The sequence below is a fragment of the Macaca mulatta genome, chromosome 19 (assembly GCF_049350105.2).
Source record: "Macaca mulatta isolate MMU2019108-1 chromosome 19, T2T-MMU8v2.0, whole genome shotgun sequence".
In the NCBI taxonomy this organism is placed as follows: domain Eukaryota; kingdom Metazoa; phylum Chordata; class Mammalia; order Primates; family Cercopithecidae; genus Macaca; species Macaca mulatta.
Window position 1 is genome coordinate 3,975,717 of NC_133424.1, and position 27,508 is coordinate 4,003,224.

Below are 27,508 nucleotides of genomic sequence, written 5' to 3' on the forward strand. Positions count from 1 at the left end.
ACGCACCTACCCTCATTCATCACTCAACTTCTGCCTGCTCATTCTTTGTACCTTAGTTTTAGTGTCACCTCCTCCAGGAAACCTTCTTTGATTTCTCCTCCTCCCTAGGTCTCCTCTAGGCTCCCACAGCTACCTGCGTTCCCTGTATGACAGCTCTGATTTTACTGGGCACAGCTTCCCCTCATTCTTCACTTGACTGCCCCTGCTCATCTTTTGAGTTTCAGCTTAAGTGTCACCTCCTCCAGGAAGCCTCCCTGATTTCCTCTCCTCCCTAGGCCTCCTCTGGGCTTCCCCCAGCTGCCTGTGTGTCCTCTATCCCAGTTCCCATCGCCCCGGTCACACAATCCATCTCCTCCTTCGGACTTCAAGCTCCGTGTCGGTAGATATCGTGACTTTGCCGGGGTCCTGGCTGTGTCCCCAGCACCCACCACACGGCCTGGCACACAGTAGGTGCTCAGTGATCCAGCAGCACGCTCAGAAACTCCCTTTCCAGCCGGGCGCAGCAGCCCACACCTGTAATCTGCAGCTACTCGGGAGGCTGAGGCACAGGAATCGCTTGAACCCGGAAGGCGGAGGTTGCAGTGAGCTGAGATCGAGCCACTGCACTCCAGCCTGGTGACAGAGACTACATCTCAAAGATAAATAAATAAATAAATAAATAAACAAACAGAATCCTCACACGGTGCTAGAGGGGAGAGTGCTTGATTCTTTATCATTACATGTGAGGAAACGGAGGCTCTGAGAGGCGAAGCGACTTGCCTAAAGCCACACAGCTGGGAAACGGAGGAGTTGGGATTGGAGCCCAGGCTCTTAATCAGCACAAATGCCACTTCTCACTTGGGACAGAAAGGAAACCCTGGTTCCTTAGGCAGCTGTACGGAGTCTGGGATGATAATGTGCTGAGAGCCAGAGCTACTGTCTGCTGCACCCTGGGGCTCAGTCTGCCCATCTGTACAAAGGGACGTTCCTTAGCTACTTCTCGCCCTGAGACACTGGGTTCTCAGGGTTGGCAGCTTAGAAAAAGACCAACATGGAACACCCAGAAATTAACTTTAAATTTCTGATGAGTAACAAATACTTTTTTAGTATAAGTATGTCCCAAATATAAAGATAAATATAAACACCTGCCACGGATCCCCGCACAAACCACGGGCTCCAGACTACAAGTCCCACAACCCACTGCGGCCTCCCTCAGGAACTGACTATCATGACTTTTTATTTTTCATTCATTCATTCAAAAATGGTATAGGCCACCCGCCGTGCGCCAGGTCTTGTGCTAGGTGCCGAGGATACATCATATGCACAAAACAGACAAAAGTCTTTGCCCTCGTGGAGTTTGACATCTACATCCTTGGGAGTCCTAAGTGATTTTTGTTTTTCTCAGCAATTTCTGCCAGGAAGACTACAGTTCCCGTGACCCTTTGTGTTTGTTTGATGGGACTACAACTCCCAGAAGACCTAGCGCGCCAGAAGGCACTTCCTTTTCCCTTTAGCCCCAACTTCCTTCCAGGTCGGAAGGTTGCGTCCTGTACGCACCTTTCGCCCCTCACCCCAATTCCCCCTACGCCAAAGACAGGGTTAAGATAGTGATATCGCGAAATAGTTTTTAAAAGCATTTTATTGCATTTTTGACTTGGGAGTTTATGTCAAACCTCAGCAGTATTAGCCGAACAGCCTGCTGCATCCTCCGGGAGTCCCAGAGTGGGCCTACAACTCCCATGGGGCTCCTCGAGCGCCGGATGGACTACAATTCCCGACAGGCAGCGCGGCTGGCGGGGCGGTTCGCGGCGATGCCCGCAGGACCTCAGTGCTAGTGCGGGCTGCCCGGCGCGGCGCCCGTAGGACCCCGGCGGCTACCCATGCCGAGGTGAGTCCACGGGAGCTGCCGCCGCCGCCGTCCCGTCCCCGCTGCCGCCCCGCGCGGCCCCGCCGCCGGCCAGGATGCTGGAGGAAGCGGGCGAGGTGCTGGAGAACATGCTGAAGGCGTCGTGCCTGCCGCTTGGCTTCATCGTCTTCCTGCCCGCCGTGCTACTGCTGGTGGCGCCGCCGCTGCCCGCCGCCGACGCCGCGCACGAGTTCACCGTGTACCGCATGCAGCAGTACGACCTGCAGGGCCAGCCCTACGGTGCGTGTCCCCGGCCCACCCTCGGGGCTCCCCGGGCTTCCCGGCCACGCCACTCCGGCCCGGCCAGCCCCAGGCCGATCCCCAGCTCCAGCCTGGGCCGCCCGACTCATGCTCAGGCCCCAGGCGAGGCAGAGCCCTGACGCCCTGGACCCCCGGCTGCCCTGGAACCCCGGCTTTCCTTGCCCAGCGCCCAGGAAACTCCCACGCTCGCTCCCACAGTCCCCGGCCCCTGCCCGGGGCTCCCTGCCCCAGAACTCGTGGCCGGGCCAAGTGTCTCGCGCCCCTGGAGCACCAGGTTCCCTCTCTCCTGTCCCCAGCCGGGCCTGCGTCTACCTGCCTTGCCGAATTTCTCCCTCCTGGGCCCCTCGGCCCCCTCGGCCCCCTCGGCTTCCCGGTCCGGGCTCACTTGAGCAGACGCTCCCGTCCTGACCTCCAGCGCCCAGGGCCCTGTTCTGGAGACCATCTGGTTGGTCTCCGGATCCCTTGGGTCGCGTCCGTGTTCCCAGGCCTCCCGCCTTTAGCTGACTGCGTTTGGAGTTGAAGGTCCTCACACTGATTTCTGTCAGGCTGAACCATCCGACCCGGTGGTCCAGCATTCCCCACTCTCTCCCTGGGTGCCAAGTGCATTTTGTCCAGTGCCCAAATTCAAGCCCGCTCTAAGTGTTCTCGCTCTGGTCACCGGTCCCCACGTCAAGGGCCCATTTCTCCCCAGACGCCTGACGCTCTCAGGTCCCAGTTCGTGAGGCAGGTTTCAGAATCTGGTAGCCCAGCTTCCCTGGCCTCCTCCCACGTCCCCAGTTCAGTCCACTCGCCTGGGGTTCCCTTTGACCCTCTTTCTGTCCCGCCTTTGATGCACACCCACCCCCTCAGCTCAGCCTCCTCACCCCCGCTTCCCAGAACCCCACTTGTTCCATCTTTCCAGGATTTCCTCATCCCCTTCCAAATTCGCACCCGCGGAGCCCCCCTTGCCCTTGGATTCTGCAGGTCTCCTACTCAACAGCCCCGCCCCCTCTCGTGGCCCTGACCCCAGTGTCCAGACCATTCCACATTCCCTTGTCTTTTCCTGGCTATAGCTGTCCCTGGCATTCCAGAACCTTCTGGTCCCTGGTTTTTCTTTTCAGCCTGGTCCGTCAGGTCCCTGGAAGTCAAGACCTGGCCCCTCCTGTAAAGGAGTCCCGTCCACATGTTCTCCCGGCCCCCTTAGTTCCGAGCTCAGATTCTCCTGGACTGGTCCTCTCGTCACATCTCAGACTCAGCCTGAGGTGCGGGGACCCCAGCCTCTGCAGCCCTTGGGGAGCCCATCTCTGGAGATGGAACCAGACTTTGGCCTTAGGTCCTGTTTTGCCCGAGAGTTACGATGTTTTCATTTAGAGCCCTTGTGGTCAACCCAGGGGACGCTGGGTGATGTTTGGGGACATCTGTGGTTGTCACGACTGCGGGTGCTCCTGGTATGGAGTGAGTGGAGGCCAGGGACGCCGCTCAACTCCCTGTAGTGCCCAGGACGGTCCCACCCCAGAGAACGATCCGGTCCTAATGTCCACGGTGTCCAGGGGAAGCGCCCTTGGGCCAGAGTGGTGGTGTAAACCCAAGGCCCCAGGCTCTGGAGGGGCTGGAGTGGCAGGCCAGGGGCTCCTAATGCAATGACCCTGTTTTTCCACGCTGGTTGGGATTTTCCCGGGGGAAGGGTCCTGATCTGCACCATCCTGTAGAACCGCCTCCATCTTTGCTGCCTGGTACAGGAGCCAACAGCCACAGGAGGCTGCTGAGCCCCCGAAACGTGGCCTGTGCAACTAAGGGGCAGAATTTCCAGTGCTGCTTAAGGGTGATAAACCCAAGTAGACACACGTGGCTGCGGCTCTCGTAGCAGTTCCCGTGGGGTTTCCAGGGCAGTCTATATTCCAAAGATCCCACTCCTAGAGCTCGAGATACTCTGTTTCTCCAGGCCCTTCTGAGGCCCTGTTCACACTCCTGGCGTCTCCTGCCTGGGCCCCCAGCTTACCTGGTCTCCCTCCAGCACCCCCGGATAGGTGGGATCCAGTGGCTCCTACACTGTCCCTGGGTGGGTGTGGGCCCCCTTTCTCTCCCCGCGCGCCCACCCAGGGAATGCATGTTGGCTGTTGAGTGAGCAGGTGTCCTGCCATTCCGCAGCGGGACGGACCCCTCTCCAGCCTCCTGGAGTCCCTTCCATTTCCTTGTGTGGCCTCCTGTTCTCCGCAGCCTCCTGACGTTCACCCCATTTCCTTCCCCGTTTCTCTCGGCCCCTTTTTGGCGGCGCCTCCCTCCCTTTCCCCTGCAGTCCTTTCTCTCTTTCCTCGCTTCCCTGGGGCCTTTGCCCACAATCCTGGGTTTTCTTCCGAGTTTTCCTTTTCATTGGCCTCTTCTCCCCTGTACCCTCCTCCCTGGCCCCCAGCTTTTCTCTCTCCTGGTGAGGAAGCTGGGCCCAGCTTTCCCTGTATCTGGCATTCGCCCAGCTGGTCCGTGGGCTCTAGGGGTGAGTGGAGGAGCCCGTGGGGCAGCCGCCCCGCCTCAGCCTCGTGCTCCTCATGTGCGCCCTGGGAAGCACAGCCCAGCTCTCGCAGGGCAGGCGAGGCCTGGCCAGCACACCTCTGTGTCGCTGTGGCCGCTCCTGAGAGACTGGGGGTGGTTTGGACCGGAGCCCTGCTGAGGACAAGCCCTTGAGATGCCCCAGCGTGCTGCGTTTGAGGCCACCCTCCACCACCATCTTCCCGGTGTGCTTTCACCCCGGGCCCCCCACCGGGAGGAGCCGCAACCCTTACTCGCTGGGCGTTCTTGTCCCAGTTTCCTTCCTGCTGCTGTTGAGAGACGCAGGGTGGGGCGGTGCCCTTTGTGTCTGGGTGTGATCCGGGTCTCATTGGCCAGGTGCGCAGCGCCCCTCTCCTGTGAGTGGACTCTGGCCCTGCTGGGTGAAGGCTTTCTCAGCTCGGCTGCCGTTCACAGCAGGTGGGGCTCGTTGAGCTCACGGCCCATATGAGGTGGGAACCTTAGCACCCCTTGGAGTGCCCAGCTCCCAGGATCCGTCAGGTCCATCAGACGTGCCAGAACTGTTTCATCTGGCAGCCGGCTAACTGCAGCCTGTAGGTCACGTCTGGCCCTCCGCCTGTTGTTGTTAATAAAGTTTTATTGGCATGCAGTCATGCCCGTCCATTGGCATGTTGTCTCTGGCTGCTTTCACGCAGAAACAGCTGAGCTCAGTGATTGTGCCAGAGCCCTGTGGCCTGAGAGGGGAAAGGTTGGCCGTCTGGCCCTTGATAGATAGATAGGGGCCCAGGCCACTGTTCAGGTCCAGTCCTGTCACGCGAACTGGTGACTTTTCTCGGGATGCCCGGTGCCCTCCATGGCGTCCACCACAAGTGGCCTCTGCCCATTCAGACGCAGGTCTGAGGGAGTTGGTGCTGGTTTCACCTCCACAGAGGGCCGCGTCCACACTAGGTTGTGGCCACCTGGCCCAACCCTGGCCCTCGAGGGAGGCTGGGGCCACCCAAGGCCATCTCTGCTCCTGGGGAGATGGGCCTTGGTCACAGAGAGCCCTTGCCATTGGGCCCCAAGCGAGCGGAGGCTGGGATCCGGAGGGCAGCATGGCCTTGGCTGGTGCTGACACGCGGCGGGGCCCAGATGGGCGGGGTTTCATCCTAAAGGGGAGGCCGTGGCCTTCAGGGAGCTCAGGGTGCTGGCGTCCACCCCCATTCCTTTGACTTGCCGCTGCTCCTTCCCTTCTCCGGCCTCACTCGCTCCCTAAAGCATGTCCTGCGTCCCGCTTGTAGGAACTCGAGGCCCAGAGAACAGTGGGGTGCCTGCCAGTGGGCCTCATCCCCTGGCCCCAAAGAGGTGGCATTCGAGCCACCCCTGGGAGGCCAGGACACGTGGGGACAGGTGGGGTGCGGGGGAGGGGTGCTCCCAGCACTGCAGGAGCCCCAAGGACTCCCTCAAGGTCTTTGCTGCCACCTCCCTGAGGGGCTTCCCAAGGGAAGAGGAAAGGCCCCCAGCAGGCCTGGTGACATCAGGCTCAGAGGGGAACAGGGGTGAGGCTGCCCGGCCTGGGGGTGTGGCCCCCTGTGGCTCCTCTATCCCAGGCCTTGGAGTTGGTTCTCTGTGCCCACCTCCTTGTGCTGCACCCGCGACCCTGCCCATTCCCACCTGGGATCTGTGTCCCTTCCGTGTCCACCCCCCACACCCAGCTCAGCCCATCGGACGCCCTGTTGGAGCAGGCTGCTTCCCTCCCGCTGCTTCCCCGACAGTGCGTTGCTGGACAGCAGAGCTGGGGACTCCTGCATGCCCCGGCCCCAAGCCCAAGGCTCAGCGCAGGCCCCGGGAAGAGGCTGCGTCTGTGGGGAGATGAGAGAATGAGGGTCCCCCAGCATCCACCTTCAGAGTGGGGCTGGCTCCCACGGGGACGCCGGAGTTGGCTCTGGGCATCGGGATTTTGAGTGCTTCCTGCATGGGTCTCACATGGGAGGCCCCGCTGGCCCGCCCCTGGCCCCCCATGTCAGGCCCGCACCCGGCCCTCCTGTGTCAGGTCTGCTTCTGTGCTTTGCATGGTGTCGGGTTGGCCTGTGCGGCGCTGAGACGTTTTAGATCATTGCTTGTCTTTTAACATTTGGGCGAGGTGACGTAAGAATCGGGATTTCCGGCTTCCCGTGTGGTCCACTGAGGCCCGTGTCCCAGCTGAACACGGGTGGCCCCTTTAGAGGGGCCGGAGCTCGCCAGGGTCCTTCCAGGGCCACTCAGGTGGCCATCGCCGGTGGACAGCACGTAGATCGTCGCGGTGCTGAGACTTGCAGGGGTGAAGGGGCAGGAAGTGGGGGGTGCACGTGCAGCTCAGGTGCCCAGAGCAGGGACCTCGGAGCTGTGTCTTGTTGGGTGGAGGACGTTTTGCTGAGAGAGGCAGGAAGAGCCGTCCCAGGAAGCAAACGGCAGCAGCGAAACCAGGAGCCCTGGCGAGTTTCTAGAGCGGCGACCGCGGGGACCACCGCTGCAGGAATGAAGAAGCCCGTGAGGGAGTGACAGCCCCAGGCTCTCAGCCACGGCCTGGCCGTCCGGGGAAGCCCCACCTCGCCCCAGGCACACCACAGCCCGAGCTGCTGAGCCTTCTGCCGGCCCAGCCCCTGGACTTCTAGAAAGCTTGAATGTCCGAGGCCTGGTAGGGTAGACCCAGAGCAGGCGAGCCCGAGAGGGGCTCTGTTCCGGTCTCGTGGCTCAGCGCAGGGGTTTAACCTGGGGCCCACGAATGGGCTTCAGGGGAACAGTCCCCAGCCGGGACCCCCTGTAACAGGAGTCGAATCCGGCCCGCCCTGGGCCTATGTAATAGGGTGTTATTGGCATGTAGCTCCACCTGTTGTACATGGCCGCACTCACCCTGCCGTTTTAGAGCTGGGTGGTCGAGATACAGACCAGAAATACTCTCTCTCTGGTCTGTTGCAGAAGAGGTTTGCCGAGCCCTGGTCTAGGATCCTGCGTGGACTTCGGTGTGGGGGTGGGGAAGTGTGGGTTTCTCCCGGGAGAGGAGGCTCTGTTTTCATTACGTTCTCAAAGGGGCTGGGCGTGGTGGCTCACGCCTGTCATCCCAGCACTTTGGGAAGCCAAGGCGGGCGAATCACCTGAGGTCAGGAGTTCGAGACCAGCCTGGTCAATGTGGCAAAACCCTGTCTGTACTAAAAATACAAAAATTAGCCTGGCATGGTGGCAGGCGCCTGTAATCCCAGCTACTCCAGAGGTTGAGGCGGGAGAGTCCATTGAACCTGGGAGATGGAGGCTGCAGTGAGCCGAGATTGTGCTGCTGCACTCCAGCCTGGGCGCCAGAGTGAGACCCTGTCTCAAGAACAAAACCAAAAAACAAAGATTCTCAAGAGGTCTGAAAATCCCAGAGTGTCCCAGGGTTAGCGTGGCACTGAGCCCGTGGACATGGGCCTGGCACACGTTTGCAGCCCCCGTCACCCGGTGTGCGGGGTGCAGGCTGGGGGGACCCTGGGAGCTTCTCGAGTCGGAGGTCTTCCAGGTTCTGGGCTGGGGCTGGGGCTGCTGGGTGGGTCCCTGGCCTGGATCTGTCCCCTTCCATTGGCCTGGCCACCTGCTGAGGCTCATGACCCCGCCCCTGTCCCCACAGGCACGCGGAACGCGGTGCTGAACACGGAGGCGCGCACGATGGCGGCGGAGGTGCTGAGCCGCCGCTGTGTCCTCATGCGGCTACTGGACTTCTCCTACGAGCAGTACCAGAAGGCCCTGCGGCAGTCGGCGGGCGCCGTGGTCATCATCCTGCCCAGGGCCATGGCCGCCGTGCCCCAGGACGTCGTCCGGGTGAGCGTCTGCCCTGCCCCGTCCGGCTCGGGTCCAGAGCTGGGGCAGGAGTCGGAGGCAACTGTGTGAGCCTAGGCAGGTCGCTTCGCCTCTCTGAGCCCTTTGGAAAGTAGGATGGACTGTTCCCCTGCACCGTTGATCTCCCCGGGCGCGATTCTGTCTTCAGAGGATGCTGGGTGACGACCGGAGGTGTTCAGGGAGGGCCGCTCCTGGCGTGGAGTGGGTGGAGGCCCGGGATGCTGCTCAGCACCCTGCAGTGCCCAGGACGGCCCCACCCCGGAGAGGGGTCTGGCCCCAGGGTCCACAGGGCTGCGCGAGAGAGCCTGCCTTGAGTGAACAGGAGCTGGTAGAATCCAGCACGTGCCCTGGGTGAAGATGCTTTTGCAGATGAGACGCGGCGGGTGGGATGGGGGGAAGCCCTGCTTTCCTGTGAGTGTTCTATGGTTGACGCCGTGCTGTGAGGACCTGCCTGCCCTCCAGGGACAGCCACTGGGCCCCCTGCTACCTTGCCACCCCTGCCAGGCCAGCGGCTCCCTAAGCATGCGTCTGCTCCACAGCAATTCATGGAGATCGAGCCCGAGATGCTGGCCATGGAGACCATCGTCCCCGTGTACTTTGCCGTGGAGGACGAGGCCCTGCTGTCCATCTACGAGCAGACCCAGGCCGCCTCTGCCTCCCAGGGCTCCGCCTCTGCTGCTGAAGGTGGGTTCCGGGCTGCAGGGACGGAGGCTGTGGGCGTGGGGAGGCGTCCCCATCCCGAGGGCTGCAGTCACCCTGGGCTGTTTCCACCCTCAGTGTGAGGCATCCCTTCACCGGGGTTAACAGTGGGGGTTCCTGGGCCCTGCATGGACCTGCTGCATTACCACCTCCAGGCTGGGACCTGGGACTCTGCATTTTTGCAGCCGCCTGTCCCCCACCCAGCTACTGGCTCTGTGCACACGAAAGACCAGAACCACGGACTCAGGGGAGCCTTTCCCATCCTCAGGGCCTCAGGGTTTATGAAAGACATGGGGGATCTCTTCAGTTCTCTACCTGCCGAGGACGTTCTCAGCATCACGTCTCGAGTGGGCGGTGTGGGTGTGCTGGCGCTGTTCTTGCGGAGAAGGGGCACACACCTTTCTTTCCTCCAGCCGTGTGAACGGGGGCGCTGGCAGCGAGCTCAGAGCAGGAGCCCACAGCTCTGTGGTGGGACCTGTGGTGGGGAAGGATGGGACTGGCTGCTGTGGAGAGTGAGGAGAAAGAGGAACTGGAGGAGGCAGCTGAGGGGCCTGCCCAGACAATTGTCAGCTACTGGGGTAGCAGGGCTGAGAAGGGAGGCCCCAGAGCCCAGGGTGGCAGAGAACAGGGCACGGCAGGCAGGTGTGTGCTGGCCCAGCCCCAACAAAAGCCGTTTGGTGCTGTGGTTTCAAGTTATAAAAAAGGAGGCCGAGGCAGGTGGATCACCTGAGGTCAGGAGTTCAAAACCAGTCTGGCCAACATGACGAAACCCTGTCTCTACTAAAAAAATACAGAAAGTTAGCCAGGCGTGGTGGCGGCCACCTGTAATTCCAGCAACTTGGGAGGCTGAGGCAGGAGAATCACTTGAACCTGGAAGGCAGAGGTTGTGGTGAGCTGAGATCACGCCATTGCACTCCAGCAACAAGAGCAAAACTCCATCTCAAAAAAGAAAAAAAAAAAAAAAAGAAAGGTTTATCCTACACAGCCAGATCAGTGAGATTCTAGATCCAGAGTTGGCTAATGCCGGCCCAGGGGCCACCTGTTTTTGTCGATAAAGTTTTATTGGTACTGGGCCACGTTCATTTATGCACAGTCCAGGGCGGCATTCCCAGCAGCAGAGCTGAATTGCTGCGGCTGCAACAGAGACCATCCGGCCGGCAAAGCCGAGGGTGTTATCTGGCCCTTTTCAGAAACCGTTCTCAACCCCTGGTCTAGGTTAAAAGTCTTGACAATGGCCATTTTTGTTGTGGCAACAGAAGAGTATAGTTCTGCAAAAACTTAAGTATCCAGTTAGAGAAGAAGGAAAGAAGAATCTTCTTTTTCTTTTTTTTTTTTTTTGAGATGGAGTCTCACCCCTTTGCCCAGGCTGGAGTGCAGTGGCGCGATCTTGGCTCACTGCATCCTGAAGGAGGAATCTACTTGGTGGAGTATTACGTGGCTGGTAAAAACGATGTTGAGGGCTGGGCATGGTGGCTCACGCCTGTTGTCCCAGCACTTACGGAGGCTGAGGCAGGAGGATCGATCGAGGCCAGGAGTCCAAGATTAGCCTGGGCAATATAGCAAGACCCCTGTCTCTACAGAAAATTTAAAAAATCAGCCAGGTGTGGTGGTGCTTGCCTGTAGTCCCAGCTGCTCAGGAGGCTGAGGTGGGAAGATCCCTTGAACCTGGGAGGAGGAGGTTGCAGTGAGCTGAGATCGCACCATTGCACTCCAGCCCGGGTGACAGTGCGAGACTCTGACTTGAATATATATATATATATATATATTTTACAGAGAGTTCCCAGGAGCACGCTTCCCCCAGTGATCATATCTCTTTTTTTTTTTTTGAGACGGGGTCTTGCTGTGTCGCCCAGGCTGGAGTGCAGTGGCGTGATCTCAACTCACTGCAAGCTCCGCCTCCCGGGTTCACGCTGTTCTCCTGCCTCAGCCTTCCGAGTAGCTGGGACTACAGGTGCCCGCCACCATGCCCGGCTAATTTTTTGTATTTTTAGTAGAGACGGGGTTTAACCGTGTTAGCCAGGATGGTCTTGATCTCCTGACCTTGTGATCTGCCCGCCTCGGCCTCCCAAAGTGCTGGGATTACAGGCATGAGCCACCGCACCTGGCCAATCATATTTTACATACCCACAACAGTTGTGTTTTCATTTTTGTTTTGTTATTTTTTTTTTATTCCATATTCACTTTCAAAAAATTGTGTTTTTAGGCCAGGTGCAGTGGCTCACACCTGTAATCCTAGCACTTTGGGAGGCTGAGACAGGGGGATTGCTTGATCCTGGGAGGTAGAGGCTGCAGTGAGCCATGATTGCATCACTGTACTCCAGCCTGGGTGACAGCATGAGACCCTGTCTCAAAAAGAAAAATAAAGTTGTGTTTTTAAAACGCTTTAAAAACAAAAAAAACAAACAAAAAACGCTTTAAAGCACAGAAATGCAGACTCAGAAAGTTTTGTGAACTCAGGCATTATTGGGCAGGCCCTGACCCTAAGTCCCTAAGTGAACAGCTGTTATTTTTTTTTTTTTTTTTTTTTGAGACGGAGTCTCGCTCTATCGCCCAGGCTGGAGTGCAGTGGCCGGATCTCAGCTCACTGCAAGCTCCGCCTCCCGGGTTCACGCCATTCTCCGGCCTCAGCCTCCCGAGTAGCTGGGACTACAGGCGCCCACCACCTCGCCCGGCTAGTTTTTTGTATTTTTTTAGTAGAGACGGGGTTTCACCGTGTTAGCCAGGATGGTCTCGATCTCCTGACCTTGTGATCCGCCCGTCTCGGCCTCCCAAAGTGCTGGGATTACAGGCTTGAGCCACCGCGCCCGGCCGTGAACAGCTGTTATTGAGGGCCCGAGAGGAAACGATCAGAATGGCATGGAGGAGAAATTCCCCAGCAGAACGTTCCAGAAAGGAGATGTGAATCATTTTGAGAGAAGGTTGTGCTAGGGGGAGCACGGGTATCACATGGTATCGAAATCTGCTGGTCGCATCCCCACACGCGGCTGGTTGGCTCCACCCGAGCCCCCAACCTGCGGTGCTGGGGACGTCCCCTGGCTGGGACCCTGGCTGGGCCGAGGCTGACGTGCCCTCTCCCTCTCCCCAGTACTGCTGCGTACGGCCACTGCCAACGGCTTCCAGATGGTCACCAGCGGGGTACAGAGCAAGGCCGTGAGTGACTGGCTCATCGCCAGCGTGGAGGTGAGTGCCACCCGCCCTGGTGTTGGCGCCGCGTCCCCAGGGGTCCCTGCCATCCACCTGGCTCCCCGGCTCAGCCATGCTAGAGGGGAGCCTCTGATGGGAAACTGGGGTCAGATCTCTCCCCTGCCCGGGCGAAAACCTCCTGTGCCTCCGCTGGCAGCTGAAGGAACCCAAACTTCTCACGTGGCTGGGGAGTCACTCTGTGGAGCGCCCAGGCCCCTGCCAGCCCCCGGTCCATCTCCTTCCTTCCATCGTGGGCCCCTACACACCAAGCCACCTCCTCCAACCCCAGGGCCTTTGCACCAGCTGCCCCTCCCAGGAAGCCCCCTCCAAGCTGCAGGGTTGCCAGCCTCCCCTCGTCACAGAACCTCACCCGTCAGCCCAGACACTGCGTCCTCACACACCCTTCCGAGCACCCCCTGGTGTCAGCAGAGCGAGAGAGGGTGGGGAGCTGCCGGTGTGGAAGCTCAGATCATCGAGGCAGATCCAGAGGGTGAAGCTTACGTTGCTGCTGCTGCAGCACCAGCAGGGGCCTTAAAACCCAAGAAAGGCCGGGCGCAGTGGCTCAAGCCTGTAATCCCAGCACTTTGGGAGGCCGAGACGGGAGGATCACGAGGTCAGGAGATCGAGACCATCCTGGCTAACACGGTGAAACCCCGTCTCTACTAAAAATACAAAAAACTAGCTGCGCTTGTTGGGGGACGCCTATAGTCCCAGCTACTCTGGAGGCTGAGGCAGGAGAATGGCGTGAACCCGGGAGGCGGAGCTTGCAGTGAGCTGAGATCCGGCCACTGCACTCCAGCCTGGGCGACAGAGCGAGACTCCGTCTCAAACAAACAAACAAAAACAAAAACGAGAAAGCGGCCGACTCCCCCAGCATTTCCCCACAGGACGGCGCCGGTGAGGGCGCAGATGAGTCCGCGCAGATGTGGAGTTGTCTCACAGTTGGGGGAGCCCTGAACAAGACGTGCCTGCTGTTTTAGGGACCCAGGCCTTGGAGGGGGGCCCGAGTGGAAAAGCACTGGCTTAGGCGGGGGTGGGGAAAGCGTCCTGGAGGCCCTGGCTCCCCATACACAGGCCTTGGCGGAGGAGCCCTGGGGCTTGTTGAGGGCGGCTGTTCTGTTTGTTCCTGTTGGATTGTACTGTGGGCCCGGGAGGCAGGTCCCGTTCACAGCGCCAGTTAGTACGCGATGGCACCCCGTGGCCTGGCCTGCATCACACTCCACAGTGGCATGGGCGCTGGGCTCCAGATCCCATGGGGCCATGTCGACTCCCTTTCCCCTGGCTGTGCCCTTTCTCCTATGAGCAGAGCCCTCTTGGCCGCTGGGCTTGGAGTTCAGCCTTTGAAGGATTTCCAAGTGGAAAAGCGTGTTGCAAAAACGGCAGGTAGACTCCCACAGCCAGACAGGGAGTCCCCAGGCCACCGCCGGCCCTCTACCTGCTTTTGTAAATAAAGTTTCTGCTTGTTTGTTTTTGTTTTTTGAGACAGAGTCTCTCTCTGTCACCCAGGCTGGAGTGCAGTGGTGCGATCTCTGCTCACTGCAACCTCCGCCTCCTGGGTTCAAGTGATTCTCTTGCCTCAGCCTCCTGAGTAGCTGGGATTACTGTCATGTGCCACCACGCCCAGCTAATTTTTTGAAATTCTCTCTCTTTTTTTTTTTTTTTTTTGAGATGGAGTTTTGCCCCTGTTGCCCAGGCTGGAGTGCAGTGGCGCCATCTCGGCTCACTGAAAACTCTGCCTCCCGAGTTCAAGTGATTCTCCTGCCTCAGCCTCCTGAGTAGCTGGGATTACAGGTGCCTACCACCACGCCTGGCTAATTTTTGTATTTTTGGTAGAGAGGGGATTTCACCATGCTGGCCAGGCTGGTCTGGAACTCCTGACCTCAGGTGATCTGCCCGCCTTGGCCTCCCGAAGTGTTGGGATTACAGGTGTGAGCCACCGCGCCTGGCTGTGTAAATAAAGTTTTATGGCTCACAGCCAAGCTGATGCATGTGCAGACCACCCATGGCAGTTTCTGAGTAGTCGTAACAGACACCATCTCGTCCCCAAGGTTAAAAATATCCCCTCTGGCCCTTTATGAAAGTCTGCTGGCCCCTGGGCTAGAGTGGAATCCGACTTTGGTGGGGTAAGAGGCAGGGATGGGTGCATACAGATCCTGAAGGAATCCGAATACCTGGCTGAGGGGATTAGTCCCGTTCCTACAAACAGCTATCCTCCTGAGGGGCTCAGCCCCGTTCCTATAAAAACCTATCTTCCTGCTCTCCCCGATTTTTTTTTTTTTTTTTTTTTTTTTGAGACGGAGTCTCGCTCTGTCTCCCAGGCTGGAGTGCAGTGGCGCGATCTCGACTCACTTCAAGCTCCGCCTCCCGAGTTCACGCCATTCTCCTGCCTCAGCCTCCCGAGTAGCTGGGATTACAGGTGCCCGCCACCATGCCCGGCTAATTTTTTGTATTTGTAGTAGAGACGGGGTTTCACCGTGTTAGCCAGGATGGTCTCGATCTTCTGACCTTGTGATCCGCCCACTTCGGCCTCCTAACCCGATTTTTAAAGATTTCAACCTGAGGGCCAGAGCAGGGGTGGGTCCCTGTTCCTGGCTCCACCTCCTCCCTGGAGGAGCTCCCTGGGGCTCCCAGAGTCAGAGGCTGGCACCTCCTGTAGGCCTCAGTGCTGAGGCCGATGCTGGCACCCAGCGGACGGGCCCCATGTGGTCCAGAGGGGAGGGGTCTCCAAGCCCCACACATGGGTCACCTGCCCCAGGAGCAGCCAGGCCATTCCCCCGCTGTCTTTCCACAGGGGCGGCTGACGGGGCTGGGCGGAGAGGACCTTCCCACCATCGTTATCGTGGCCCACTACGACGCCTTCGGAGTGGCCCCCGTACGTATGTGTGTCCCCATCCCCCCCCACCCCACAGGGCTTGGACTCCGGCTCCAGGCAGTGCCGAGGCAAAGCGCCTGTGGGGGATGGTGGTCGGGGTCAGTGGTTCACCCTGTGACAACCTTTGCTAGTCATCCCGGTCCCCACAAGGGCCTTAGGGTGGGTGTCGTGGGACTGAAACAGGCCTGGCTCTTGCCCCGGGGTCCCAGGTCTCAGGGTGCGGCGGTGGCTGTGTCAGGGGCTGAGCCCAGGGAGTCTGAGTCAGGCCAGCGCTGGGTGCCGTGGCTCCGCACGAGGCCTCCTTGTGGCTGTGGTTTGTCCCAGCGAGAGGCCACAGAGCGGGGAGCAGTATCCACGAAGGGAAAGGCGTGTGCAGTGGGTCGGGGAGGCCAGGCCCGGCTTCCAGGCCTTCTCCCCTTGTGTCCCATGGGACACGCCTCATCCCCAGCAGTGAGCTGGGACGACAGCCCAAAGCACCGTCACCAGCAAGGCTCCCAGAGACCCAGCACCTGGTTCCTGTGGGGGCTGGTTCTGTGGGCCCTGCTGCCTGGCCCATGCCGGGATTCCAGACTCCAGAGGGAAGCAGGGCCTGTGCGTGAACCACGGTGTTTGCAGGAACAGCTTTGGCCCTAGACAGAGCCTGTCCTGTCCGCGAGGGTCAAGGGCCCTGGTGCAGGTTCCTGGTCTCAGGCCTGCGGCACAAACTTCTGCTCAGCGCGGGTTGGGTGGGAGCGGGGTCGGGGCGTGAACCACTGTGTCAACCAGCACCCTGCCTCCTTTTTTTTTTTTTTTTTTTTTTAAATTTAGACAGAGTCTCGCTCTGTTGCCCAGGCTGGAGTGCAGTGTCATAGTCTCAGCTCACTGCAAGCTCTGCCTCCCAGGTTTAAGCGATTCTCCTGCCTCAGTCTCCCAAGTAGATGGGACTATGGGTGCCTGCCACCACGCCCGGCTAATTTTTTGTATATTTGGTAGAGATGGAGTTTCACCACATTAGCCAGGTCGGTGCCTCTTGAACTCCTGACCTCAGGCGATCCACCCGCCTCAGCCTCCCAAAGTGCTGGGATTACAGGCGTGAGCCACCACACCCGGCCCTGCCTCCTTCTTCGAACACAAATCAGCTGAACCAGGCAGAGTGCAGAGGGTCAGGGCAGATCTGCTACCTGGCTGTGTTCCCAACCCCTTGGAGGGCCAGGCCCCCAGCCTTGAGAATGCCTGGTCCCGCTGGGGCCCACACAGAAACTCAAGCTGCTCAGGGCAGTGCCTCTTGAACTCCTGACCTCAGGCGATCCACCTGCCTCAGCCTCCTAACCTGCTGGGATTACAGGCGTGATCCGCGCCTGCTGCCTTTCTCTGTCCTCATTGTCCCCTGTGAAGCTTTTTTTGTTTTAAATGTTATTTATTTATTTATTTTTTATTTATTATTTATTTATGTTTTTTGAGACAGAGTCTCGCTCCGTCACTGGGCTGGAGTGCAGTGGTGCGATCTCGGCTCACTGCAACCTTTGCCTTCTGGATTCAAGTGATTCTCCTTCCTCAGTCTCCCGAGTAGCTGGGACTACAGGTGCGCGCCACCATACCTGGCTCATTTTTTATTTTTTATTTTTTTTGAGACGGAGTCTCGCTCTGTCGCCCAGGCTGGAGTGCAGTGGCCGGATCTCAGCTCACTGCAAGCTCCGCCTCCCGGGTTCACGCCATTCTCCTGCCTCAGCCTCCTGAGTAGCTGGGACTATAGGCGCCCGCCAACTCACCCGGCTAGTTTTTTGTATTTTTTAGTAGAGACGGGGTTTCACCATGTTAGCCAGGATGGTCTCGATCTCCTGACCTCGTGATCCGCCTGTCTCGGCCTCCCAAAGTGCTGGGATTACAGGCTTGAGCCACCGCGCCCGGCCAGTGAATAATTGGCCCGTACGGGGGTCATTTTTTGTATTTCTAGTAGAGATGGGGTTTCAGCATGTTGGTCAGGCTGGTCTCGAACTCCAGACCTGAGGTGATCCGCCCGCCTCGGCCTCCCAAAGTGTTGGGATTACAGGCGTGAGCCACCGTGCCCGGCCAAATTTATTTTTTGAGGTAATCGTAAAACATAAAGTTCACCATTTTAGAGTGTACGAGTGGGTTTTAGTACATCCAAAGTGGTACGGTCTCCACCCCTTTCTAATTCCAGAACATTCCATCACCCCAGAAAGCAGCCCTGCCCCATCAGCTGTCACTCCTGGTCCCCTCCCCAACCCCGGCACGTGCGTGTCCGTCCCAGCACCTGTGGGCTGGCCTGTTGGATGGGTCCTATGAACGGATCCTACACTGGGAGCAAAGCCTTTTGGATCTGGCTTCTCTCACTGAGGAGGGTGTTTGTTGTCCCCCTGAATTCAGTGTCACCGAGGTCCCCTTTATATGCTGTGGCCTTGGGACGGTCCCAAGCCATTGCAGTGTCCAAGAAGCAGTGTGGCCTTACTGAGAAGGCTGCTTTAGATCACAAAGGTGCATCCGAGGGCAGGAAAGGCATGTGGTCGAGCTGTGCAGGTCTCCCCACGGCTGGGGCTCGAGGGTGGAAGGGCTGGTCCCACAGAGGGGATCCCACACAAAGACCGGGGCTGGACAGACGCTGCCCTCCGTGAGCAAATCTGCCCCGGCTCTGGGCTCCAAACTGCGTGTGGCTTCTCCTGGGTGCGGGCCGAGGTGAGGTGGACGGGGAGATTCCTGGGTTCAGCGGGGCCCTGCAGATCCCAGGCCATCAGTTGGGGATTGAATACAGTGGGGGAACGATCCCAGCTGCCCGCTGGACATGGCAAAGGGGCTGGGGGACAGCACAGAGATGACCACGGCTGCTGTGGGCAGTGAGGTGGTGGGGCTGTGGGAGCGGGGTGGGGGTGACCGAGAGATGACCGCAACTGTTGTGGGCAGTGAGGTCGTGGGGCTGCGGGAGCGGGGCGGGGGTGACCGTGACCGTGCCTCTCCCGCCCCTGCAGTGGCTGTCTCTGGGCGCGGACTCCAACGGGAGCGGCGTCTCCGTGCTGCTGGAGCTGGCACGCCTCTTCTCCCGGCTCTACACCTACAAGCGCACGCACGCTGCGTGAGTGCCAGGGGCGGGCAGGGGGACGGGCGCGGGGGCCACGCTGCCGGACAGCGCCACCCACCAGGCGCCTCTGCAGCTGTTTTTGTGAAGCCGCCTGGCCCTGAAGTGGGCCTTAGCCCAGGAATTGGGGTGCCTTGTTTATCGAGGGCTAAGCTGAGGTCTCACAGGTTCCGTCTCTTGGAGGCCCACGGGGCCCGGCGGCTGCTCGCCCCAGGAGCCTGCTGGGGATGCTGTCAGCTGCAAATGGTAGAGACTCCCGGCTAAGGGCCCTGGAACCGGGGGATCCCCTCAGCCCTGTGCGGGCAGGGCCGGATTTTTTGCTGGGGTGCGGCCATCCTGGGCACTGCAGGGCACTGAACAGCATCCCGCCCCCACCCACTCCATGCCGGCAATACCCCATAGTCGTGGCGGTCACAGGTGTCCTCAGACATCGCCCACTCTCCGCTGGGGGCAGAGTCAGCCGTGGTTGAGACTCCCCTGGGTCAGGGGATTCCATGGAGCCCCAAGAGACTGTCCCAGGCTCATCTGCCCCGCTGAGGTCCCAGGAGGCTGCACACGTTGAAATCCACACCCTGAGTAGGAAGGGAGAGAAGAGGTGAATCCCAGGAGCTGTGGGACCCCCGGTTTATACCATCCGCCCCGTCGGGAGTTTATCCTGGTGTCTGGTGTAAGCAGGGGGCAGACTCGATTTTTCTCCAGATAATGAATGCAGGCTTCGTCCCCCGTGGCCCTGTGGACGTCTTTGGTGGGTGACTCTGTCCTGGGCGCCACCCACTCCGTGCCAGGAGTGCCCCCAGACGTAGCAACCACAGATGTCTCCAGACATGACTGTGTCTCCCGTGCGGGGTGGGTAGAATCACCTCCAGGTGAGACCCTGGCCCAGACAGTCACCCGCTCCCGAGACAGTACTGCTGTCGTCATTGTGTCAGCAGCTCAGAGAGGCCAGGGCCACTGTGGCTGAGACGTTTCTCAGCCTTCTTACAGTCACAGGGCGCCGGGAGTCACGTCCAGGTTTAGGTAGGAACTTGGACTTGAGCTCCTGGCCTCAAACAATCCTCCTGCCTCAGCCTCCTAAAGCACCAGGATTACAGATGTGAGCCACCACGTCCAGCCAAAACTTTTTTTTATTTAAGCTGCAGAACCGCTTCCCCCAGCCCCCCACTGATGCCTTTTGAGAAGCTCATGCTTTCAAACATGTGTGAACAGGGCTGGCTTCTGCCAGGCCCGGGGGCTTCCTGGCAGCTGGGGCAGAGGTTGGGTTTCCGGGGCAGAAGGGACTGGGTTGGAGAGAGTCCGGGGCGGACATGGGAGGATGAGGGTAGGGGACATGCTGAGCAGTTTCCTTCTCTGATCCTGGTGACCCTTCTAACAGCCCAGCCTGTGTTCCATTAGAATTCTTGGCCCAGCTAGGTGGCTCATGCCTATAATCCCAGCACTTTGGAAGGCCGAGGCGGGTGGGTCACCTATCAGGAGTTCAAGACCAGCCTGACCAACATGGTGAAACCCCGTCCCTACGGAAAATACAAAATTAGCCGGCTGTGGTGGTGCACGCCTGTAATCCCAGCTACTCGGGAGGCTGAGGCAAGAGAATCGCTTGAACCTGGGAGGCAGAGGTTGCAGTGAGCCGAGATCGCACCATTGCACTCCAGCCTGGGCAACGAGCGAAACTCCGTCCTGAAAGAAAAAAAAAAATTATTCTTCTTCTTTAAGTGAATAGACTTTATTTTTTTGGCCTCCTGGTGTCTGTTGACTGGTCGGTCACCCCGGTTCCTCCTGGGCTCAGAGAAGCCTCTAGAGTTGGGGTCTAATGTGGGGCGGCCCTGCTGCTGGGAGACACTGCATGATTTGTGGTCGTCATTAGGGGAAGCTCCCAGTTTGGGGTGGGTGAGGCCAGGGATGCCGCTCAGCACCCTCAAGTGCCCATAACAGCCCCACCCCCGAGAACCATCTGGCCCTGGTGTCCACAGGGCTGAGGGGTCATGCCCTGCCGTAAGGGACTGGTGAGGATTTCCTACTTTGGGGAGGCCTTCATACCCCTCCTCAGGGACCTGTGACCTGGCCTGGTCCCTCCTCCACCCCAGGTGCTTGCCTGTCAAAGCTAACGCCAGGTCTTCCCCCGCCAGGTACAACCTCCTGTTCTTTGCTTCCGGAGGAGGCAAGTTTAACTACCAGGGAACCAAGCGCTGGCTGGAAGACAACCTGGACCACACAGGTGAGCGGCCCCGGGTGGGGGTGGGGGTGCCGCAAGGGTGGTGCTGTGGGGAGGCACGGAGGGAGGGCTGGGGGCCACTTCCCAGTCCCCACCCGCCCCGCCAGCTCTCGGTGCCCTGCAGACTCCAGCCTGCTTCAGGACAACGTGGCCTTCGTGCTATGCCTGGACACCGTGGGCCGAGGCAGCAGCCTGCACCTGCACGTGTCCAAGCCGCCCCGGGAGGGCACCTTGCAGCACGCCTTCCTGCGGGAGCTGGAGACGGTGGGTGCCCCTTTGACGGATGGGCCCCAGGCTCTGTGGGGCACACACGTCGGGGCTGGGTTGGGGCATCTTGTCCCAGGGTGTCCTTGCTGTCTGCCCTTGGGGCTCTGAGGGGCACACTGTGTCGGGGCTGTGCTGGGGCCTTCTGTCCCGGGGTGTCCCCCTGTCCCTCCTTACCCAGCGCTCACTGTCCATCAGAGTTCTAGCTGGCCTCACAGGGGACCCCAGGGGCAGGTGGGTTTCTCCTCGTTTTGCACCCTCGGAGGTTCTGGGAGGCCCCTGGGGCATTTGGGGAGTGGGCCTGGGTGGCCACCACCCCTGCCTGCCCTCTGCTGATGGCACCTCCGGCTGCAGGTGGCTGCACACCAGTTCCCCGAGGTACGGTTCTCCATGGTGCACAAGCGGATCAACCTGGCGGAGGACGTGCTGGCCTGGGAGCACGAGCGCTTCGCCATCCGCCGGCTGCCCGCCTTCACGCTGTCCCACCTGGAGAGCCACCGCGACGGCCAGCGCAGCAGCATCATGGACGTGCGGTGAGCATGGCAGCGTGCCCAGCCCCTCCTAGAGCTTTCCTGGGGGCTGAGCCACAGGTCACAACTCCAGGGGCCATGAGAGCCTGGAGGGAGCGGCCCCCACACACAGGCCGTGGGGAAGAGGCTGGTGCGTGGCCGAGGCCGGCTATTTGGTCAGGTTATTCGCAAGCTCTTCCTTACCGGGGCTAGGGAGGGCGAGGCCAGCAGCCTGGGGTCATGGCCCTATGTGGGACCCCCAGACCCCATCACCTGTTGAGTTAGGAGAAAGCAGCTCCTGCCTCTGGGCTTCTTCAGGGCCCTGGCGACTGTCTCGGGGAGCCTGGCCCCCCACCGCACCCCAGCTCTTCCTTGCCCAGCCTCCCTCTGGGGCACTGTCTCTCTGGCTTCCTGTGTCCTCTGACCCTGAGTCCTGCCTGTCTCCCTGCTGTCATGTGAGCCCCTGGGCAGGCTTTTGTGGAGCCTGAAACAGTCTGGCCACCCCGGCCGGTCCTGGCACCAGCAGGTGGGCGCCGTCTCCTCCCCCAGCGCCCGCAGGCCTGGCATAGACCCTTCCCGTTCATCCGCTCTGCTCTGAGGTCACTGGGCCCTCAGGAGAGGTGCGAGCTCAGCCATCGGAGGCCTGCAGAAGCCCGTGGTGGGAGGGAGGGGCACGTCCCTGTGTGATCTCAGTCCTGGAAAGGATGGAGGTGACGGTCGCCCATCAGCCAGGAGAGTGCCAGGAAGTGAGGTGGGCACATGGCTGTCCCAGCTGTGCTGAGCTCTCTCAAGACCACCAGGGGTCAGCCCAGGAGGGCCACCTGGGTCCCAGAATGGATTCTTCCAGCGGGACGGAATAGTCCTGTTTAAATCCCAGAAAAGCAGAAAACGGAGTCAGTAGGAACCAAGGCCTCGGGGCGCGAGCCTCACCTGCGCACAGGGGCGGGTCAGGGCGCGGGGCGTGGAGGTGGGGGCCCCCTGGTGAACCTGCGTCTGCATGTCAGCTGAGTAGTTAAAGCTAAGCTTAATTTTTTTTTTTTTAAAGACAGAGTCTCACTCTGTCACCTAGGCTGGAGTGCGGGGATTACAAGCGTGAGAACTACCATGCTTGGCTCCAAGTCCACATTTTAAATAATTGTTTTTGAATCGTGAAGGTCCCGGGTGGATTCTAAGACTCTGACCCGTAACACGAGGATCATCGCGGAGGCCCTGACTCGAGTCATCTACAACCTCACGGAGAAGGTAAGCCCTTGCTGCCACCAGCGCCAGCGCCAGCCCCAGCGCCAGCCCCAGCCCCGCCCCAGCGCCAGTGCCAGCCCCGCCCCAGCGCCAGCCCCAGCCCCGCCCCAGCGCCAGCCCCAGCCCCGCCCCAGCGCCAGCGCCAGCCCCGCCCCAGCCCCAGCCCCTGCCCCTGCCCCGCCCCAGCCCCTGCCCCTGCCCCGCCCCAGCCCCTGCCCCTGCCCCGCCCCAGCCCCTGCCCCGCCCCCGCCCAAGCTCAGCCCCGCCCCCGTCCCCGCCCCCATCCCTGGCCCGCCCCAACTCCTGCCCCGCCCAAGTCCCAGCCTCAGCCCCGCCCCAAACCCAGCCCCAGCCCCGCCCCAGGGACCTGGACTCAGGGCTGTCCCCTCCTCTCTCCGCAGGGGACGCCGCCAGACATGCCGGTGTTCACGGAGCAGATGGTAAGGGGGCCGGGCTAGCGAGTGGGCGGACAGGCAGGCGGGGCCGGGCTGTGACCACTGTTGCCGTCCCTACAGCAGATCCAGCAGGAGCAGCTGGACTCGGTGATGGACTGGCTCACCAACCAGCCCCGGGCCGCGCAGTTGGTGGACAAGGACAGCACCTTCCTCAGCACGCTGGAGCACCACCTGAGCCGCTACCTGAAGGACGTCAAGCAGCACCACGTCAAGGCCGACAAGCGGTGAGGCTGGGGCTCCGCACTGGCCCCGTTCAGCCTGGGGCCTAGGGGGACCTCCCCATACTGCATCTCCCACCCCCTCACCCCTGGGGGATGCCAGGTGGAGCAAATACAAAGAGAGAATGGGAGGAGGGCTGGGCGCGGTGGCTACGCCTGCAATCCCAGTACTTTGGGAGACTGAGGCAGGTGGATCACTTGAGGTCAGGAGTTTGAGACCAGCCTGACCAACATGGTGAAACCTCGTCTCTACTAAAAATACAAGAAGTAGGCCTGTGTGGCGGTGGATGCCTGTAATCCCAGCTACTTAGGAGGCCGGGACGGAAGAATCACTTGAACCCTGGCCGGGCGCGGTGGCTCAAGCCTGTAATCCCAGCACTTTGGGAGGCCGAGACGGGCGGATCACGAGGTCAGGAGATCGAGACCATCCTGGCTAACCCGGTGAAACCCCGTCTCTACTAAAAAATACAAAAAACTAGCCGGGCGAGGTGGCGGGCACCTGTAGTCCCAGCTACTCAGGAGGCTGAGGCAGGAGAATGGCGTAAACCCAGGAGGTGGAGCTTGCAGTGAGCTGAGATCCGGCCACTGCACTCCAGCCTGGGTGACAGAGCGAGACTCCGTCTCAAAAAAAAAAAAAAAAAAAAAAAAGAATCGCTTGAACCCAGGAGTTGGAGACCAGCCTGGGCGACATAGCAAGACCCCATCTCTACAAACTTAAAGCGTTAAGTTTTTATTTATGTATTTGAGATGGAGTCTCGCACTGTCACCCAGTTTGGAGTGCAGTGACGTGATCTTGTCTCACTACAACCTCCATCTCCCAGCTTCAAGTGGTTCTCGGACCTCGGTCTCCTGAGTAGCTGGGATTACAGGCACCCACCACCATGCCCGGCTAATTTTTTTAAATTTTTAGTACGAGATGGGGTTTTACCATGTTGGCCAGGCTGGTCTCGAACTCTTGACTTCAAGTGATCTGCCTGCCTCAGCCTCCCAAAGTATTGGGATGACAGGTGTGAGCCACCACGCCCAGTCTCCATCTCTACACACCCTTTATTAAGAACTAGCTGGGCGGCCGGGCGCGGTGGCTCAAGCCTGTAATCCCAGCACTTTGGGAGGCCGAGACGGGTGAATCACGAGGTCAGGAGATCGAGACCATCCTGGCTAACACGGTGAAACCCCATCTCTACTAAAAAAATACAAAAAACTAGCCGGGCGAGGTGGCGGGCGCCTGTAGTCCCAGCTACTCGGGAGGCTGAGGCAGGAGAATGGCTAAACCCGGGAGGCGGAGCTTGCAGTGAGCTGAGATCCGGCCACTGTACTCCAGCCTGGGCGACAGAGCGAGACTCCGTCTCAAAAAAAATAAAAAAATAAGAACTAGCTGGGCAGAGTGGTGCCCCCTGAGAAAGTGCTCTCTCCCCAGGGACCCAGAGTTTGTCTTCTACGACCAGCTGAAGCAAGTGATGAATGCGTACAGGTGAGTGGCGGCCAGCGGGGCCTGGAGCCCTTCACCCTTGTGGGTTACAGCGGAGGGGACCATGGCCCACGGGGGTCTAGGGGGCCACGTTGCTGGCCCGCACCGTCCTCAACCACAGGGACCCTGCTTTCTCCGCAGAGTCAAGCCAGCCGTCTTTGACCTGCTCCTGGCCGTTGGCATTGCTGCCTACCTCGGCATGGCCTATGTGGCTGTCCAGGTGAGCAGTGCCCAGGCTCCGGCGGGGCAGGGGGCCGCCCACCTGGAGGAGCTGGGCTGCATGTCTCTGAGTGCATCCTGTCCCCTGGCTCAGCTTAGAGTCACATGGCCTGGGGCCCCAGCCCCGCCCACGTCCTCACTCTCTCCTGCTGTGTCCCCAGCACTTCAGCCTCCTCTACAAGACCGTCCAGAGGCTGCTCGTGAAAGCCAAGACACAGTGACACAGCCACCTCCCAAGACACAGTGACACAGCCACCCCCACAGCCGGAGCCCCCGCCGCTCCCCAGTCGTTGGGGCCGAGCACGAGTGAGTGGACACTGCCCCGCCCCAGGCGGCCCCGCGGGGACAGGGGCCCTCTCCCCGCCCCGGCGGTGGTTGAAACACTGAATTACAGAGCTTTTCTCTGTTGCTCTCCAAGACTGGGGGGATTCTTTTTTTTTTCCTTGTCTTTGAACTTCCTTGGAGGAGAGTTTGGGAGACATCCCGGGGCCAGGCTACGGACTTGCGAACGAGCCGCCCAGTCCCGGGAGCCGGCCGCCTTGGGTCCGGTGTCAGCACACATGCACGATTAGAGAGGAGACGCCGGGACCCCCTGCCCGATCGCACGCAGCCTCCGCCCACCGCCTCCTGCCGCAAGGGGCCTGGACTGCAGGCCCAGCCTGCTCCCTGCTCCGCGTCTGTCCTTGGACATCCCCTCCCGCTCCCCGATGGTGGCGTGGACATGGTTATTTATCTCTTCTCCCTCTTGCCTGGAGGAGGGCAGTGCCAGCCCTGGGGTTCCAGGATTCCAGCCCCACTGGAGCATTTTGTCCCCCATGTGGTCTCAGTGACCCGTCCCCTCCACAGTGGGCTGTCGGGGAGCCGTAGCACTCAGCCTTCCCCTTTTCCGACTGCAGGGTCTGACGCCATCGTTGACAGCCTCTGCTTCGTGGGGGGCTGGCAGGGCCCCTGCCTCCCCGACCCCTGACACACTGCACACCCCCATTCCCCCGCGCTCCTCTCCTCCCAGCCTGTCCCGCCGGCCCCTGTGCCTCTTCGGCCCCAGCCCGGCTCCCAGGGGCCTCACCTGCTTGACCCCGGCCCAGCTCCCTGCCCTGAGTCCTGAGCCAGTGCCTGGTGTTTCCTGGGCTCGGTGCTGGGCCCCCAGGCCCGCCAGGCTTTGCCACGGCCGGCCGGTCCTCCCTGGGGAACTGGGTGCAGGTGGAGGACTGGGAGGCAGGAGGTGGCCTGGGGAGGCCGGGTGGCTCCTCTCCTCACTCCCTGCCCTGGGCCTCAGCTTCCTCATTTATCGAAAGGACGTGTTCAGGGTGAGAGCATTTGTTGGGAAGGAGACACTTGGCATGGCCTCTGGGGCCACCCTTCCTGGAACTCAGAGAGGAAGGTCCGGGCCCCCACGAAGCCATGGACAGAACCCTCCACCCCGCAGGCCAGGCGCCGTGTGTGAGTGTGGGAGGGAAGGAGGCCCGCATTGAGCTCAGGGAGACCCCGGCGTGTCCGTTCTTTAGCAATATAACCCACGCAGTGCGTGCCGAGCAGACTTGGGGAAGAAGGGGCTTGAGCTGGGCGAGTCCTGGCCTGGGCACCCACAGCCATCTCCCTTTCGTGGCCCAGGGAGGTGTTTGCTGTCTGAGGGACCTGGGCCGGCCCATGGGAACCTGGGGTTCTGTCCAGATAGGACCAGGGGTTCTCACTTTGGCCACCAGTTCCTCGGCCAGCACCTCTGCCCTCCTGAACCTGCAGCCTGGAGGGGTGCGGGGGTAACCGCCCCACTTTCCTCCAGGTTAGCAGGGGACCCTCTTCCCCCCGTCTGCCCTGCGGGTTGCCCGCCTCCTCCAGAAACTTGCCCAAGGGCCCATCCCGGCTGGCCTCTGGGCACTTGTGCTGGGACTCTGGGACCCCGGCAGCTGCCACCTTGTCACCATGAGAGAATCTGGGGAGTGCTTGCGTGCTAGCCAGCAGGCTTCTGTCTGGGTGCCGCCGGGCCAGCGTTTCAGAGGGAGCTTCCTTCCTTCCTTCCCGGACAGGTCGTCAGGATGGATGCACTGACTGACCGTCTGGGGCTCAGGCTGGTGTGGGATGCAGCCGGCCAATGAGAAAATAAAGCCATATTGAATGATCGCCACCAGTGTCTGGTCTGGGGGCTGCGAGGATTGTATTGTGACAACTGTTGGGGGTTCTTGTTCCTCTAGGGGATGACAGTAGGGGCAGGGCTGTGTGAAGCGCGCATCACTGACTTGCCCTCTCCTGGAGTGAGGCTTCAGCCTGTCGTGGGCCAGGCCTGTGCCCAAGGCTGCTGGGCCGTGCGGGAGAGTGAGGCTCTGGCCAAACCCGCTGTTGCTGGGCCCCGCAGCCTTGCCTCCTCCCGCCTCCCCCGGGAGGGTCTGTGTGCAGGGTCTTGTGGGTAATGGGTGGACCTGTTTCCTGGGCCGCCATCACAAAGCACCACCAACTATGGGGCTCAGAACACCAGAAATCCACCCTCAGCGTCTCCGAGGCCCCAAATCCAAAGTCAGGGTGTGGGCAGGGCCCCCAGGGCGAGTCCTTCCTGCCTTTCCCAGCTTCTGGGGCTCCCCGCGTCCTCGGCTTGTGGCCACGTCGTTCCAGCCCCTGCCTTGTCTGTGTCTTCCAAGGACCTCCCTCACGTTGGA

General features: G+C 60.4%; 1 protein-coding gene and 1 long non-coding RNA gene across 7 annotated transcripts; one reads left to right on the forward strand and one right to left on the reverse strand.

The window, feature by feature from the left end:
* The first annotated feature begins 1,840 nt into the window (after window positions 1–1,840).
* Window positions 1,841–26,982, forward strand: NCLN (nicalin). Of its 6 annotated transcripts, none has more exons than XR_013409452.1 (15): window positions 1,841–2,125; window positions 8,247–8,437; window positions 8,995–9,139; window positions 12,240–12,334; window positions 15,129–15,209; window positions 18,173–18,276; window positions 20,403–20,491; window positions 20,613–20,817; window positions 21,018–21,285; window positions 22,416–22,503; window positions 22,902–22,940; window positions 23,019–23,179; window positions 24,591–24,644; window positions 24,783–24,861; window positions 25,022–26,982. XR_013409452.1 is itself a non-coding variant. In XM_077979015.1 (15 exons), the coding sequence occupies exons 1-15, from the start codon at window positions 1,942–1,944 to the stop codon at window positions 25,079–25,081; spliced, it is 1,818 nt and encodes a 605-aa protein (XP_077835141.1). In that variant the 5' UTR covers window positions 1,841–1,941; the 3' UTR covers window positions 25,082–26,982. The 6 variants fall into 6 exon arrangements, 4 of the variants coding, with proteins under 4 accessions (XP_077835141.1, XP_077835140.1, XP_014977933.1 ...); XM_077979015.1 differs by having other exon boundaries at window positions 8,247–8,468; window positions 8,900–9,139; window positions 20,613–20,752; window positions 21,107–21,285; window positions 23,016–23,179; XM_077979014.1 differs by having other exon boundaries at window positions 12,240–12,402; window positions 15,026–15,209; window positions 20,613–20,752; window positions 21,107–21,285; window positions 23,016–23,179.
* Window positions 16,082–20,012, reverse strand: LOC144336992 (uncharacterized). Its single transcript, XR_013409544.1, has 2 exons — window positions 17,185–20,012; window positions 16,082–16,481 (listed from the first exon to the last, which is right to left on the reverse strand). It is a non-coding gene; the product is annotated as an uncharacterized LOC144336992 (long non-coding RNA).
* Window positions 26,983–27,508: the final 526 nt, after the last annotated feature.